Source organism: Acanthochromis polyacanthus, chromosome 21 (genome assembly GCF_021347895.1).
Source record: "Acanthochromis polyacanthus isolate Apoly-LR-REF ecotype Palm Island chromosome 21, KAUST_Apoly_ChrSc, whole genome shotgun sequence".
Classification (NCBI taxonomy): domain Eukaryota; kingdom Metazoa; phylum Chordata; class Actinopteri; family Pomacentridae; genus Acanthochromis; species Acanthochromis polyacanthus.
In genome coordinates this window covers 27,388,102-27,402,834 of record NC_067133.1, presented here as the reverse complement: position 1 = coordinate 27,402,834, position 14,733 = coordinate 27,388,102, and the positions used below count along the sequence as shown (strand labels likewise).

Here is a 14,733-nt window from a genome sequence, read left to right as displayed (position 1 = left end):
CTAAATCTCACCTAATAAATTAAATCTGCAGCACTACAGTTTTATAGTTACGGAGCTCTGAAAAGGTCATGGCAGACATTTTTGGATTTGCGTTGTCTCCAGGTACTTTTGTGTTTCCCCACAATGAGCTTTGCATTTCTTTCAACTGATTAAAGTTTAAGTTGAGGTGAAGACTGCAGATACGACAGAGGAAAGAGATGATGAAAGAAAGAAGAGTAGATGAAGAAAGAAAACAACTGAGGGTCAGTTTTTCTGGGTGTTTTTGTTGCTGTTGGAGTTTTCAAAGTGAATTAGTTGACTTCTGGTTGAGGCCTCGAGAGCACTCAAAGGGTGAAACTGGCCAGCGAGCACAACTAACAGCTGATGAGAAGCAAACCTAAATCCTACTAAATCTTTACTTTTCCTCCTTAAAGCAGCCGTGCAGCGCAGTATCAGCTGAATCTACTCTATATTGGTTGTGTAAGCTTCATGCTGCAGGAATTGGATCTGATAAAGAGGAAGTGTTCACCAACTGTTGGCACCAGTTTAGTTTAATGTAACCACAGGAAGAGAATATCTCCGGGGAAATTGGTATTACGTAGCGTAGTGGGAACTGCTTTGTCAGTGAAACCTGTAGCTTCTCTTAGTTTAAGCAGTATACGTATTTGTATTAGAGTCAGGTTGTAATTTGTCACTGTGACAGCTACTTTGACTACTGGGGGAAAGGAACACAAGTCACCGTAACTTCTGGTAAGTGAAATTTTAAAATATCTACAGTGAAGAAAATTCAACATTTTTCTGAGTTATCATGAAATATATTTCATTTTTTACACACATTTGGGGGGAATCTGCAGCAAGAAAACCCCTAAAATCTGGGTATATTTAAGTTAGATTAAAATAGTTGTTGAATAAATAGAATGATTAACAGGATGAGAAAAACACTTTTTGTACTGAAGTGTGATTGAAGTCTGTCACTGTGACGACTTTGACTACTGGGGGAAAGGAACAACGGTTACTGTCACATCAGGTAAAAACAAAGCTTTTACGCCCTCATGTTGGAAATATATGATTTACTTTGCTTTATGCAACATATTTAGGCATCTTTAAGGTTTTTGTATGTTGGATGTGTTGATATGTTGCACTGTGACGCTGCTTTTGACTACTGGGGAAAAGGAACAACGGTGACTGTCACATCAGGTAAAACAAGCTCTTCGTCTTCACTCCTAATTGAAAATGTATTAATTGACGTTTTTAAGGTGGCATATTTAGACGTCAGTGAATCAGCGGCATCTTTAAGGTTTTTGTATGTTGAATGTACTGACTTGTTACACTGTGACGATGCTTTTGACTACTGGGGAAAAGGAACAACGGTTACAGTAACATCAGGTAAGTCAATATAATTTTTCCACTCCATATGTGTATATTCTGATTTTTTTCATTTTTTTAAAGACATATAAATGTGAAATTGTGCAGTTCTTTAATTTCTGGATTGTCAAACGTATTATAATCTGCAGTCCCAGCTTAAAGTCTGATGGTGAAAATCATGTTTAGTTCAATTTTCTGAGTTTCTGATTTTGTAAAAGCCGAGAAAAATATAGCAGAGGTTAGATTATGATGAAATAACCATGGTGGTAAGTGTCTGAATGTGGGAGCAGGTTTTTGTACACGGTGGGTAATAATTTCTAACACTGTGACTACGCTTTTGACTACTGGGGAAAAGGAACAACAGTCACCGTCACCTCAGGTATGAACTTTTATTCCATCTAAACAGAGGAAGAAATTTGCAATTACATCACTAAATTACATAATTGTCATTTTTCATGTGGTCATAACCATTTGGCAGTGTTAAAACAGTCAACAGTAATTGGTAACTTGACATCAAATTCAGTAAAAATTCAGACCTTGTGACTGTTTAATTCTGTTGAAACATAACTCCAGAAATAGGTTTTTATTTTAGATTGATTTAAAATTCTTCCAAACCAAAAAAAGGATCAGGATGTGTCAGTGTTGGGTTTTTGTGACAAGTGTGAATAGACTCGTTTAACTGTGATAACTGGGCTTTCGACTACTGGGGAAAAGGAACTACGGTAACGGTGTCATCAGGTAAGAATTGCATCTTATAAAATCGGCTTTATGGTATGTTTAAGATTTTAGAAGGTCATCTTTTATGTCAAGTTGGTTTCAAAAGTCAATGTCTTTATTCTAAAATGTAATATTCTCATAGTGAGGCGTGTTGTGAGTCACTGAAGAGGTTTTTACAACACAGAGGGATTATTTAAATGTTAAAGGAGACTTTTTCATGTTGGCTAGTAGACAGCAGTAGATTAGGCTTTTTATACTAACACCTAAGTAGATTCATCACTGTGCTACGGTGCTTTTGACTACTGGGGAAAAGGTACAACTATAACTGTAACATCAGGTAAGAAAAACATTCATTCTCATACGTGACCAATTACATTGAATAGAAATTAATATTTTTTGTAAGAAAATGTCTTCAACTCTGTTAATGTGGACTTTACATTTTTCTTCATCCAGTTTCAAACCAATGGTTGTTGTGTGAATTGTGCTTTTATTAAAATATTCTACTAATGTGTGTACAGAATGACTAAAATACTACAACAAATAATATTATTGAAGGAGGCTCATGTAAAGATGTGTTTGTAAAATTCACTTTTTAAAGGTGATGTCTGTCCTGTTGGACTTTGTTACACTTGAATCTCTTCAAGTGGCTTCTCTTTAACTAATCCTTTGCAAAAATGTGTGTTACATTCTTTTAATTCTATTTTAATCAAGCAAGAAAAACATTCATTCTCATATTGAATGAAAATGAGTATTTGCTTTGTAAAAAAAATGTCCTAAATTTTGTTAATGTGGACTTTACATTTTTCTTCATACAGTTTTCTAAGCAAATGGTTGTTGTGTGAATTGTGTTTTTAGTAAAATATTTAACTAGTTTGTATATAGAGTAACTAAAATACTTGAAGAAATAATACTATGGAAGGAGGCTGATATAAAGACGTGTTTGTGAAATCAACTTTTTAAAGGTGATGTCTGTTATGTCGGGCTTTGTTCTTGGACTTTTTTCTTCATCCATTTTCAAACAAATGTTTGTTGTGTGAATTGTGCATTTAGTGAAGTATGTTTTGGTTTGTATGTAGAATAACTAAAATACTACAACAAATAATGTTACTGAAAGAGGCTGATGAAAAGATGCGTTTGTGAAATCAACTTTTTAAAAGTGATGTCTGTCATGTTTTGTTACACTCAAATCTCTTAAAGTAGCTTCTGTTTAACTAATTCTTGGAGAGAAAAAAAGTGTGTTACATTATTTTAATTCTGTTTTAATCCTGTCATTTTATGCTTGTGTTCCTTTTCTCAGCCACTTCAACGGCGCCAACCGTGTTTCCTCTGATACAATGTGGTGCCGAAGATACAGAAATGATCACACTTGGCTGCCTGGCCACCGGCTTCACTCCCTCCTCACTGACTTTCTCATGGACCAAAAACAACGCGGCCTTGACCAACTTCATCCAGTATCCTCCAGTGCAGAAAAACAACTTGTACTCGGGAGTCAGTCAAATCCAAGTGAGAAAACAGGACTGGAACCAAAGTGAAACGGTCAAATGCTTGGTGACTCACGCTGCTGGGAACGCAGAGGCTCCTATCGTGAAGCCACAAAGTAAGCCCTATGCTATGTCATGAATTAATACTTTTTAGTAGCTGATTTCAGTTCTGAAAGGTTTTACAAGACAGACTTGGTCACATATTTTAAAATCACACAAATTGCAGGATTTTTAATTTTTTTCAAAATGATGTAATTTATTTAAAAAATAACTGAATGCAAGATTTAGTATGTCAAACATATAAGCATTAGTCTATGTAATTTTTAGATTTTAATAGTTTTTTTTTTAATGTTCACATCCACCATTCAGAAAGACGAAATAATCTCTGCTCTATCTCAGCTCCACAGATTGTCCCACCAAAAATCTCGCTGCACTCAGTTTGGGAAGGTGAAGTTGGGAACTCACAAGTTCATCTCATCTGCACCCTGAGTGGCTTCTTTCCAGACGAAGTGAGCGTCGAGTGGCAACGGGACAGCCAACGTATCAACATTAGACCTGTCTCAAGGAAGCTGCAGAGTGTGGAGGAAGGCGAGAAAACCTTCACTTTGAGTAGCGAGATTGAGCCTAATATAGAAGAATGGAAGAAAGGCTCAAGTTTCACATGCAAGTCCACACACAAAGGAAAGGAATTCAGCAAAACATTAAGTATTTGTCAAAGTAAGTATGAACAGCTTCTGTCTCACGGCACAATGCAGTTAAATGCATTGAAATTAAAACTAGACTTTAAAATATATTTAGCAGACTGGATCAGACTAACATGTAAGGACTGACATCGTTTTCCTCCAGCTCATTCAAGCTCCCCTCCATCCATCCATGTGGAGACTCCCAGCTTCAAGACTGTAATGTCAACATTTGAGGTGACAGCCACATGTTTGGTTCACACTGTTTTTGATGCCAAGGTCACCTGGATGTTGGATGGAAGAGTCTCAAGTAGCAACACAGTGAGCGAGGACAGAAACACAACTCATATCACCAGTAATGTGAGGGTTTCCTCCAATCGGTGGAAGCAACTGAGGCGTGTGACCTGCAAGGCAGAACATAAGTGTTTCTTAAACACTGAAAAGACAGTAAATGTTGCAGGTAGGACAACTATATGACTTTAAATCACACATCTTGTGTAAACAAAGGCTACTAATGAATAAACTGTGTTGTGTTTACTGCTGTGATCATCCAGGGCCTGAAGTTGCAACTCCATCTGTGGAGATCAGGAGATCTCTTCCAGATTTGTTGAAGGGAGACGGTGCTGTTCTCCAGTGTGACATCACAAATCTCTCCTCTCGTGACCTCTACGTCACCTTTCAGGCCAATGATGTCGACATCTCTGACAAACAATATGTAGAACTTCCTGAAGGCCCAGGCCTCCAGTCAGTCAGCAGACGCTTCACTGTCCCTCAGAGTCACCAGAGGAAAGACAAAAGTTTCACCTGCAAAGTGAATCAAGGCTTCATCAGAAGCTTTAAATCTGATTCCACAGGCAATATTTTTGGTGAGAGGACAAACTCTTCTGCCTCTGACGTTTCAAACTTTATGTGTCTGATTAAAATCAGGATAATGTTTCACTGATGCACTGATTCATCTCTCTTCAGTGGACCCATCAGTGGAACTTCTTCTGGCTCCCAGTGAAGATTCAGGACCTCAGACACTCTTGTGTTCTGGATGGGGCTTCAACCCTCAAATTAAATGGGTTTCTGAATCACAGCCAAGATCTCCATCAACTCATGATATCAGCATGTCTGCAGATGGACGTGTGGCAGTAACCAGTCAACTCCAGATCCCTCAGACAGAGTGGAAATCAGGGAAGGTCTTCAGTTGTGAAGTGTCTGACAGATCTCTGAACAAGAAAGTCCAAAAGGACATCAGCTTCTGCTCAGGTAAATTTCCAACAAAACAACAAAACAAACATCTGCTTCTAAAAGTTTTAATTTCCTTGTTCAACCACAAGGTACTCTGTTTGAATTTGAAGTCATATTAATCAGTTTATGTCAGCTAGGAGGCTACTTAAAATTTCATTTCTATCCACCTTTTGGATATAAATCCTTTATTCATGGTATTGGATCAGATTAACATGTAAGGACTAACATCGTTTTCCTCCAGCTCATTCAAGCTCCCCTCCATCCATCCATGTGGAGACTCCCAGCTTCAAGACTGTAATGACAACATCTGAAGTGACAGCCACATGTTTGGTTCACACTGTTTTTGATGCCAAGGTCACCTGGATGTTGGATGGAAGCGTCTCAAGTAGCAACACAGTGAGCGAGGACAGAAACACAACTCATATCACCAGTAATGTGAGGGTTTCCTCCAATGACTGGAAGCAACTGAGGCATGTGACCTGCAAAGCAGAACATAAGTGTTTCTCAACCACTGAAAAGACAGTAAATGTTGCAGGTAGGACAACTATATGACTTTAAATCACACATCTTGTGTACACAAAGGATACTAATGAATGAACTGTGTTGTGTTTACTGCTGTGATCATCCAGGACCCGAAGTTGCAACTCCATCTGTGGAGATCAGGAGATCTCTTCCAGATTTGTTGAAGGGAGACGGTGCTGTTCTCCAGTGTGACATCACAAATCTCTCCTCTCGTGACCTCTACGTCACCTTTCAGGCCAATGATGTCGACATCTCTGACAAACAATATGTAGAACTTCCTGAAGGCCCAGGCCTCCAGTCAGTCAGCAGACGCTTCACTGTCCCTCAGAGTCACCAGAGAAAAGACAAAAGTTTCACCTGCAAAGTGAATCAAGGTTTCATCAGAAGCTTTAAATCTGATTCCACAGGCAATATTTTTGGTGAGAGGACAAACTCTTCTGCCTCTGATGTTTCAAACTTTATGTGTCTGATTAAAATCAGGATAATGTTTCACTGATGCACTGATTCATCTCTCTTCAGTGGACCCATCAGTGGAACTTCTTCTGGCTCCCAGTGAAGATTCAGGACCTCAGACACTCTTGTGCTCTGGATGGGGCTTCAACCCTCAAATTAAATGGGTTTCTGAATCACTGCAAAGATCTCCATCAACTCATGATATCAGCATGTCTGCAGATGGACGTGTGGCAGTAACCAGTCAACTCCAGATCCCTCAGACAGAGTGGAAATCAGGGAAGGTCTTCACTTGTGAAGTGTCTGACAGATCTCTGAACAAGAAAGTCCAAAAGGACATCAGCTTCTGCTCAGGTAAATTTCCAACAAAACAACAAAACAAACATCTGCTTCTAAAAGTTTTAATTTCCTTGTTCAACCACAAGGTACTCTGTTTGAATTTGAAGTCATATTAATCAGTTTATGTCAGCTAGGAGGCTACTTAAAATTTCATTTCTATCCACCTTTTGGATATAAATCCTTTAATCATGGTATTGGATCAGATTAACATTTAAGGACTAACATCGTTTTCCTCCAGCTCATTCAAGCTCCCCTCCATCCATCCATGTGGAGACTCCCAGCTTCAAGACTGTAATGTCAACATCTGAGGTGACAGCCACATGTTTGGTTCACACTGTTTTTGATGCCAAGGTCACCTGGATGTTGGATGGAAGAGTCTCAAGGAATAACACTGTGAGCGAGGACAGAAACACAACTCATATCACCAGTAATGTGAGGGTTTCCTCCAATGACTGGAAGCAACTGAGGCGTGTGACCTGCAAAGCAGAACATAAGTGTTTCTCAACCACTGAGAAGACAGTAAATATTGCAGGTAATTTTTAGATTTTGATATGGAGTAAATAGATTAACTACAGCTAATGAATTCTAAGAGGCAACGTGTAGTCACTTCTTCTTCTGAAAAGAATATAAACTTTAACTGCATATCTAACTGCAATATGTCTACAAAAAGTAAATCAATATTACTTGTTTTTTTTTTACACAGACTTGACTACATTTAAATTTCTAAATTGGTTGATGCTAGAGGTACGGACCCGTACCTGTAGCATCTGTACTAGAGGTACGGACCCGTTAAGGTCACTGAAGAGCTGGCGCCGGTTATTGCTGCACATTACAGGCAGTTTATATGAATGACTTTGACGGCGAACATTGTATAATTTAACCAAAAATACACCGTCTCCTCTCACACTTTAGACAATGTAGTTTTTACACTTTTAGACGCCGTGTCTAAATTGTTTGAAGTCCAGTTCCTATTAATTAGTTTACCGCGTTCAGTGGTGGAAGCGGCTGACGAACTCCATTGCAAATGTTCCCATTTAATTTCGGACGCTAATTTACAAGATAAAATTAAGGATGTCGAATATGAAACAAACACGCGTGAATGGTGAGGAGCAGCTCTTTCATTCGGCATGAATTAAAAAAAACACAAACTCGATTTACTGTGATATTGTGAGATTTGTTTGTGGTGATGTAAATTAGCCATTCAACAGAGTCCGCTAACATTAAAGTGACTAACGTGCAGTGTCTGTGTTGCCAGACGTAGAAAATACGTCAGGGTTTTTTGTAATAGTCTGTCGCTACTTTTGAAGGTAAAAAAATACTTGTAGTTTGCTGGCTGTTAGTTCCGCCATTTGTTTTGTTTGCCGTTTGTGCTTTATTAGAACAGGGTCACGTGAATAAAAAGTTTTGCTATTTTTAATAGTAGTGCTGATTTCAACCCCCAAATCGCTGTCCGTGTAAAAGTCAGATAGTGATGTTGGACTTTTCCACAGACAACGATGACCCCAGCACACTGATTGTAAAATATTTCTTGTAACTTTATTGGAACTTGATATGGAATGAATGGACTTTAATACACTGTTAATACACAAAGATGACTGACATGACAGGCTCCGCACGCAGATTCATCTCGAATCACGGAAGCGCCTTCATCAGCGTTGCCGATATTCATGTCCGTCGGATTACCAGCCAATCACGAAGCGCGTTCATCAGCCGGCTCATTAATATTTATGAGAAGGGAAAGTGCCGTATCCGTAGGCCACAGGCTAGGGGTACGGGTCCGTATCTGTAGACACTACCTTCTAAATTAACTAATAATAATATATACAAATTTATCCCGAGTTGCTTTTGTTATCAAATGAACATATTAAAGACAACAATAACTTGTTTAACAGTTTATTGACATGAATATACTTTAGCCCATGATCCAAAACAAAGCAGCAAATTCAACTTTCACAGAATTAAATAGCAGCTGACACATTCCTAAATTCATATTAGGCCTTGTGAAAAAGCCACAGTGAGGTGGAATGGAAAGGTTAAAGCTTGCTCATCATTAATTCTTCACTAATGTACTGTGTCCTCTGCAGCTGTCTAAGAAAAGACTGCTGTGGTTTGTTTCGCTGTTTGATTCTCTTTTGTTGCTTAATTCTAGTCCTCCGTGTTCTTTGCTTGCCTCCACTTTCGCTGTACGTTGATAATTAACAGAATTAATAGTCTGTGTTTGCTTGCCAGTCAATGTATATGCAGAAGTGAGCATTAAAGATCTGCTGTACTGTAATTTTGTGACCATAAAATTTCCTTTGGACTCTTGATGCAGACTTTAGTAATAATTAGAAGAGTTCAGGTGCAGAACAAACATAAACGCATGTTTATTGTACGTTTATAGTAAATTATTATTATAGCGATTATAGCTCCCTATTCACCTCAGCTTCTGCATATATATATTATTCCCTGCTTCTGCATACATATATTTGTGTATGTGTTTGTTTTTCAGCACCGGTTTATCAGCTGCCAACTGTTAAAGTGTGTTCGTCCTCTGATGAGGAAGACGAACTTTCCTTCTCCTGCGTTGCCAAAGATTTTTCACCAGAAAGTTATGAGATCAAATGGTTGAAAGACGGAAATGAAGTCACTGGCAAAAAAGACGAGATCACAGCACTTCCAGGACAAAGACGAGACAGCAATGGTAACACCTTGTACAGTGCCTCAAGTTTTCTCTCAGTACAGGCCACAGAGTGGAATCCTGGGACAACATTCACATGTGTGTTTAAGGGGAAAGGGGAGAACAATATTGAAGTATTTAAGAATGCTTCTGTGACCTACAAAGACGAACTACCAACGGGTGAGTAAATTGTTAACATGTGAATTAATTTCTGTTTGCATGGTTTATCAACTCCTTTTGCTCAGTGATTGTTCATTATTTCTTCATGCAGGCAATGTGGGATGTAAGGAAGCAGATGTGGATGTAAATATCTTACCCCCCACAGTCGAGGACATGTTTCTCAGAAGAAAAGGAACTGTAATATGTCAAGTCCAGGTACACAGGGGAACAGTTGGGAAAATACTGTGGCAGGATGAGAATAAAACTGACATGGCTGGAGCATTTAAGGTCCCAACTAAAGGAAAGAAAGGCACATTCAGCCTTCCACTTGAAATCACATATGATGAATGGGCCGAGGGGAAAAAGCGCCACTGCATTGTTGAAAGTGAAGACTGGTATGACACCCTGACAAAAACCTATGAGAGGAATATTGGTAAGAAAACTACTCAGTAACTGTCTAATCAAATGCATTTTTCTTTGTGTATTTTTTCGTGGCTCAGATTTTCTCTGATACTTTAGCCACTTTCATGTGTGGATGAGATCTAATTGTTCTCTCATGCTTGCAGGAGCAAAACCTCAGCGTCCTTCGGTGTTTATGCTGCCTCCTGTAGAACAAACTAGAAAAGAAATGGTGACCCTGACTTGCTATGTGAAAGACTTCTACCCTAAAGACGTTTTCGTGTCTTGGCTTGTTGATGACGAGGAAGCAAACTCAGATTTTGAGTTCAATACCACAAGCTCAGTAGAAAGCAACGGATCCTATTCTGCTTATGGCCACTTAACCCTCACCCTCGAGCAGTGGGCAAAGCCTGATGCGGTGTATAGCTGTGTAGTTTACCACGAATCCCTGGGCAACACAACCAAAACCATTGTCAGGTCCATTGGATACAGAACAGGTGACAAAACCAACCTGGTCAACCTCAACATGAACGTCCCCGAAACGTGCAAGGCCCAGTAGATGTTATGTCATGTCGCAGTGTCTCCTGTTCTTTGTTGTTTACTGTGTGTTGTTTGTGATATGATGTTGTGTTTGTGTGTTTTTAATGCAGATTCAAAATCAAAATAAAAAAAAAACTTTGCAACTCTGTTGTTGTTTGTCACATGTAATTCATGTCTTTATTTGATGTCTGTTGACAGCTACATGTGTGTTGTGAGTGTACAGTCACAGTGCCGTTCTAATGCAACACGACTTAGGAGTAGATATCAGCATTTTTCACCATCATATTCTGTAGAGGTGAATCACCGTGCTAACTTTAGGCAGCAGTTGAATGAGATAAGTTGTTTAATTTGTTTGCAGAGAGCACATTAACACTGCTTCTGTGACTTGTCTTTGTGCGACTGTGTTTCCTCCACTGGGTCTTGCACAGACAATTGTTCTGCTCTGTGGTCAAACAATGAATGCAGTGATTCACAAGCCAAGTCGTGCACGCAACACTAATGATGGGGTCTTTCAAGAGCAAGTCAGGGTGACTGTAGGAATTTTTTTAAAATTACTTGCAAAACTATCGAGCCACGTTTTTGTGAATATCTCCTGACACGCTGACTGATGGATAAAATTCACTCTCACCTCAGAGATATAAAATATATGATTAAACTTAACAGGATGCTCTCTGACATGCCATTGCTCAAAGTTAGATGTGGACTGTTGCAAGCATTAACCGAATAATTACTGTGCACCACATCCAGAGCTCATGTTTGAAATTAACAATGAATGGAACGCAGCCATGGAGGCAGAAGAAGACGCCATGCCCAAGACAGCCCTCACCTTCATCCTCCTCTTCCTCATCACTCTGCTCTTCACCATTGGAGCCACTGCTATCAAGGTAATGATCCATTTATGTATGATGTGTACAGATCTGGTTTAACTCAACCAGAACAGAGTAGATACATTTTTTAAAAGAGAAAAAAACTTTAAAATTAGAGAAAATTGTCCTAATTCAAATATAGTGCAGACACAATACATTTATTTACATTTTCACTATCTGCTTTTAATTAAAATAAAATATTATGTTCCAACACCATTAAAACCCTGATGGACCTAAAAGTTCTACAGTGACAGCTTAATTTTACAGATTTCACCTGAATTAAGACACTTCACTGACAATTTGCAGTATCAGTTATTCACAAGTAACAAAAATTATGTTCATGAACCTTTATAGAAAGCTACATTTATCATGACAGATAATCATTGTCATTTTATGTCAATTTGTGTGTGCAATTAAATAAAACTAAACAAAATACAGCAGAAATATGATGGTGATTTTCTGTAGAAAAGCAGAGAGGAATGGTTGGATATAGTAGTTGGATATAGTTTTTTCAGAAATTATGAAAAATATGAAATAAACACCCTTAAATTGATAGTATTGGGATAAACATTTACAGACGGAAATACTAATTTAATTAGGGATAATTGTCACTTTATGTAAATGTGTATTGTATTTTTAGAAAGTAGAAAAATACTGTGTGAAAACAGTACTTTTTAAAAAAGATAGATGATACGTGTCAGCATCTCGCTTGAAGTAACTGCTGGGTTCTCAATTTACAGATAATCTCTGACTTTCTGGAAAAAAACCCCCAAAACAAAACAAAACTGAAACGCTGAGTTATTTTCCATAGAATTTGTTTTTTAAATTTTGTTTTTAAATGTATTTCTTTATTTGACTCTGAAAAAAACATGGTAACACCAGTGAAATGATCCTTTTTCACAACATCTTACTGCAGTTACAAATAGTTTTTAACCAATTTAACCAGCAATTAAAATATTCTCTACACCTATCGCATGTGAGCACAATCTTTTATGTCGTTTTATTCTAATTCTAAAATCATCTAATTTCTAGACATGTCAGTTATATAAAAAAGAAAAAAAATATGTTCACGCAATTTAATGCCCAAATAGGTGACATTTCTATACAATTTATCTTTAAGACGGATAAATCAGCTGTGTTATTTTTATGTATTTCAAATTTTGGTACCACACTAGTGAATGTAGTAATACTTTGCAGGTAATGCTACTATTGCATTTACAATATTATTCCAAAGTACTGTTTCTAATAAGATCAGTAAGCTAAAAGATGATTTAACAGATTAGAACCAAACCAGCCACTTGTAAAATATTGGTTGTGCCGTATATTCTTCCATTTTTTTTGCCTGTCATCTGAACAAAACAATGACAATTTGTGAAAAAGCAGTGTTGTTGTACTGTAATGTGAAAAAAACAAGAAATCGAACTCATTTAAGTGGTGGCAAAGTGTAGAGTTTAGAATGTTTTCATTGCATTTCTTTTTATCTTGTTCTTCTTTATAGGTCAAATGAAACAAGGAGAATATGAGGGGAACTTTCTGTAAAGCAAAAAAAAGTATTTTGTAAAGTATTTTTCACACATTTTTCATATATACTCATAATGCCATGTAAGTAATCACGTATATCTTTTTTCCTCTCATTTTGATCACAGAAAGTTTATGTCTTTTTGAAAATATGTGTTCAAATGAAGTTTATGCTGATGTTCTTCCTTCAACTTTTTTCTGACTTGCATTATTTTGAAACTGCTGACCTGTACAAGTTTAATGCAGAATTTGTACAAATATATTCATGATTTTATTGAACATTTTGTCTTTTTTACTGTTTAACATGCTGTTATGTTCATCACACCCCCCAGCACCTGGAGTCAACAGCCCGTGTTCAACTCAATATGTAAATTGGGACATTTTACAGTCGGTTACTTTCTGAGTCTATTATTACGAAGCTTGAGAACTAAAACCTTCGGCAAAGTCATGAGATAACGTATCTAAAGTGATATGAGATATTTAAATGTGTGCTCTGTTTCTCTTACTGGCCTAACCACACCTCACACCTGGTGTCTGTGACGCTCCGTTGCTCATTGCATCGTTTCACTTCTGTATTTTGGTACTTTTTTGAGACCTGGGTGTTACTCAATGCTTTCCCTTGCTGCTGGTCCTGATCACTCTGCCCTATCATGCTCAACATCTGTGCAACAGACCTTTGAGCCACATCTCCACCTGACTCTGCAACTCTGCAATACAAACAAGTAGACAACTCTGCCACCTAGCCTAAATACAAACACACTGCACTTAGACTTGAGAGTAAATGGTTGATTACCTACCAGATTCTGAAGGTATGTATAACTGAGATCAACATAGTTTGTATGTTGTTTCTTTTTTAAATGTTGACATCTAACATTCAGAAAGACGAAATAATCTCTGCTCTATCTCAGCTCCACGGATTGTCCCACCAAAAATCTCGCTGCACTCAGTTTGGGAAGGTGAAGTTGGGAACTCACAAGTTCATCTCATCTGCACCCTGAGTGGCTTCTTTCCAGACGAAGTGAGCGTCGAGTGGCAACGGGACAGCCAACGTATCAACATTAGACCTGTCTCAAGGAAGCTACAGAGTGTGGAGGAAGGCGAGAAAACCTTCACTTTGAGTAGCGAGATTGAGCCTAATATAGAAGAATGGAAGAAAAGCTCAAGTTTCACATGCAAGTCCACACACAAAGGAAAGGAATTCAGCAAAACATTAAGTATTTGTCAAAGTAAGTATGAACAGCTTCTGTCTCATGGCACAATGGAGTTAAATGCATTAAAATTAAAACGAGATTTTAAAATATATTTAGCAGACTGGATCAGATTAACATGTAAGGACTGACATCGTTTTCCTCCAGCTCATTCAAGCTCCCCTCCATCCATCCATGTGGAGACTCCCGGCTTCAAGACTGTAATGACAACATCTGAGGTGACAGCCACATGTTTGGTTCACACTGTTTTTGATGCCAAGGTCACCTGGATGTTGAACGGAACAGTCTCAAGTAGCAGCACAGTGAGCGAGGACAGAAACACAACTCATATCACCAGTAATGTGAGGGTTTCCTCCAATCGGTGGAAGCAACTGAGGCGTGTGACCTGCAAAGCAGAACATAAGTGTTTCTCAACCACTGAAAAGACAGTAAATGTTGCAGGTAGGACAACTATATGACTTTAAATCACACATCTTGTGTACACAAAGGATACTAATGAATGAACTGTGTTGTGTTTTCTACTGTGATCATCCAGGACCTGAAGTTGCAACTCCATCTGTGGAGATCAGGAGATCTCTTCCAGATTTGTTGAAGGGAGACGGTGCTGTTCTCCAGTGT

The 14,733-nt window shown here is 38.2% G+C and overlaps 1 protein-coding gene across 2 annotated transcripts; it reads left to right on the top strand.

The window, feature by feature from the left end:
• The first annotated feature begins 593 nt into the window (after window positions 1-593).
• LOC110971549 (uncharacterized) lies at window positions 594-13,181 on the top strand. 2 transcript variants are annotated; one of them, XM_051941044.1, is made up of 14 exons: window positions 594-729; window positions 3,359-3,658; window positions 3,942-4,259; window positions 4,389-4,682; window positions 4,777-5,088; window positions 5,189-5,473; window positions 5,697-5,990; window positions 6,085-6,396; window positions 6,497-6,781; window positions 7,005-7,298; window positions 9,258-9,605; window positions 9,697-10,017; window positions 11,271-11,407; window positions 12,888-13,181. In XM_051941044.1, the coding sequence occupies exons 2-14, from the start codon at window positions 3,418-3,420 to the stop codon at window positions 12,894-12,896; spliced, it is 3,450 nt and encodes a 1,149-aa protein (XP_051797004.1). In that variant the 5' UTR covers window positions 594-729; window positions 3,359-3,417; the 3' UTR covers window positions 12,897-13,181. The 2 variants fall into 2 exon arrangements, with proteins under 2 accessions (XP_051797004.1, XP_051797003.1); XM_051941043.1 differs by lacking the exons at window positions 11,271-11,407; window positions 12,888-13,181 and adding an exon at window positions 10,151-10,669.
• The last annotated feature ends 1,552 nt before the right edge of the window (window positions 13,182-14,733 follow it).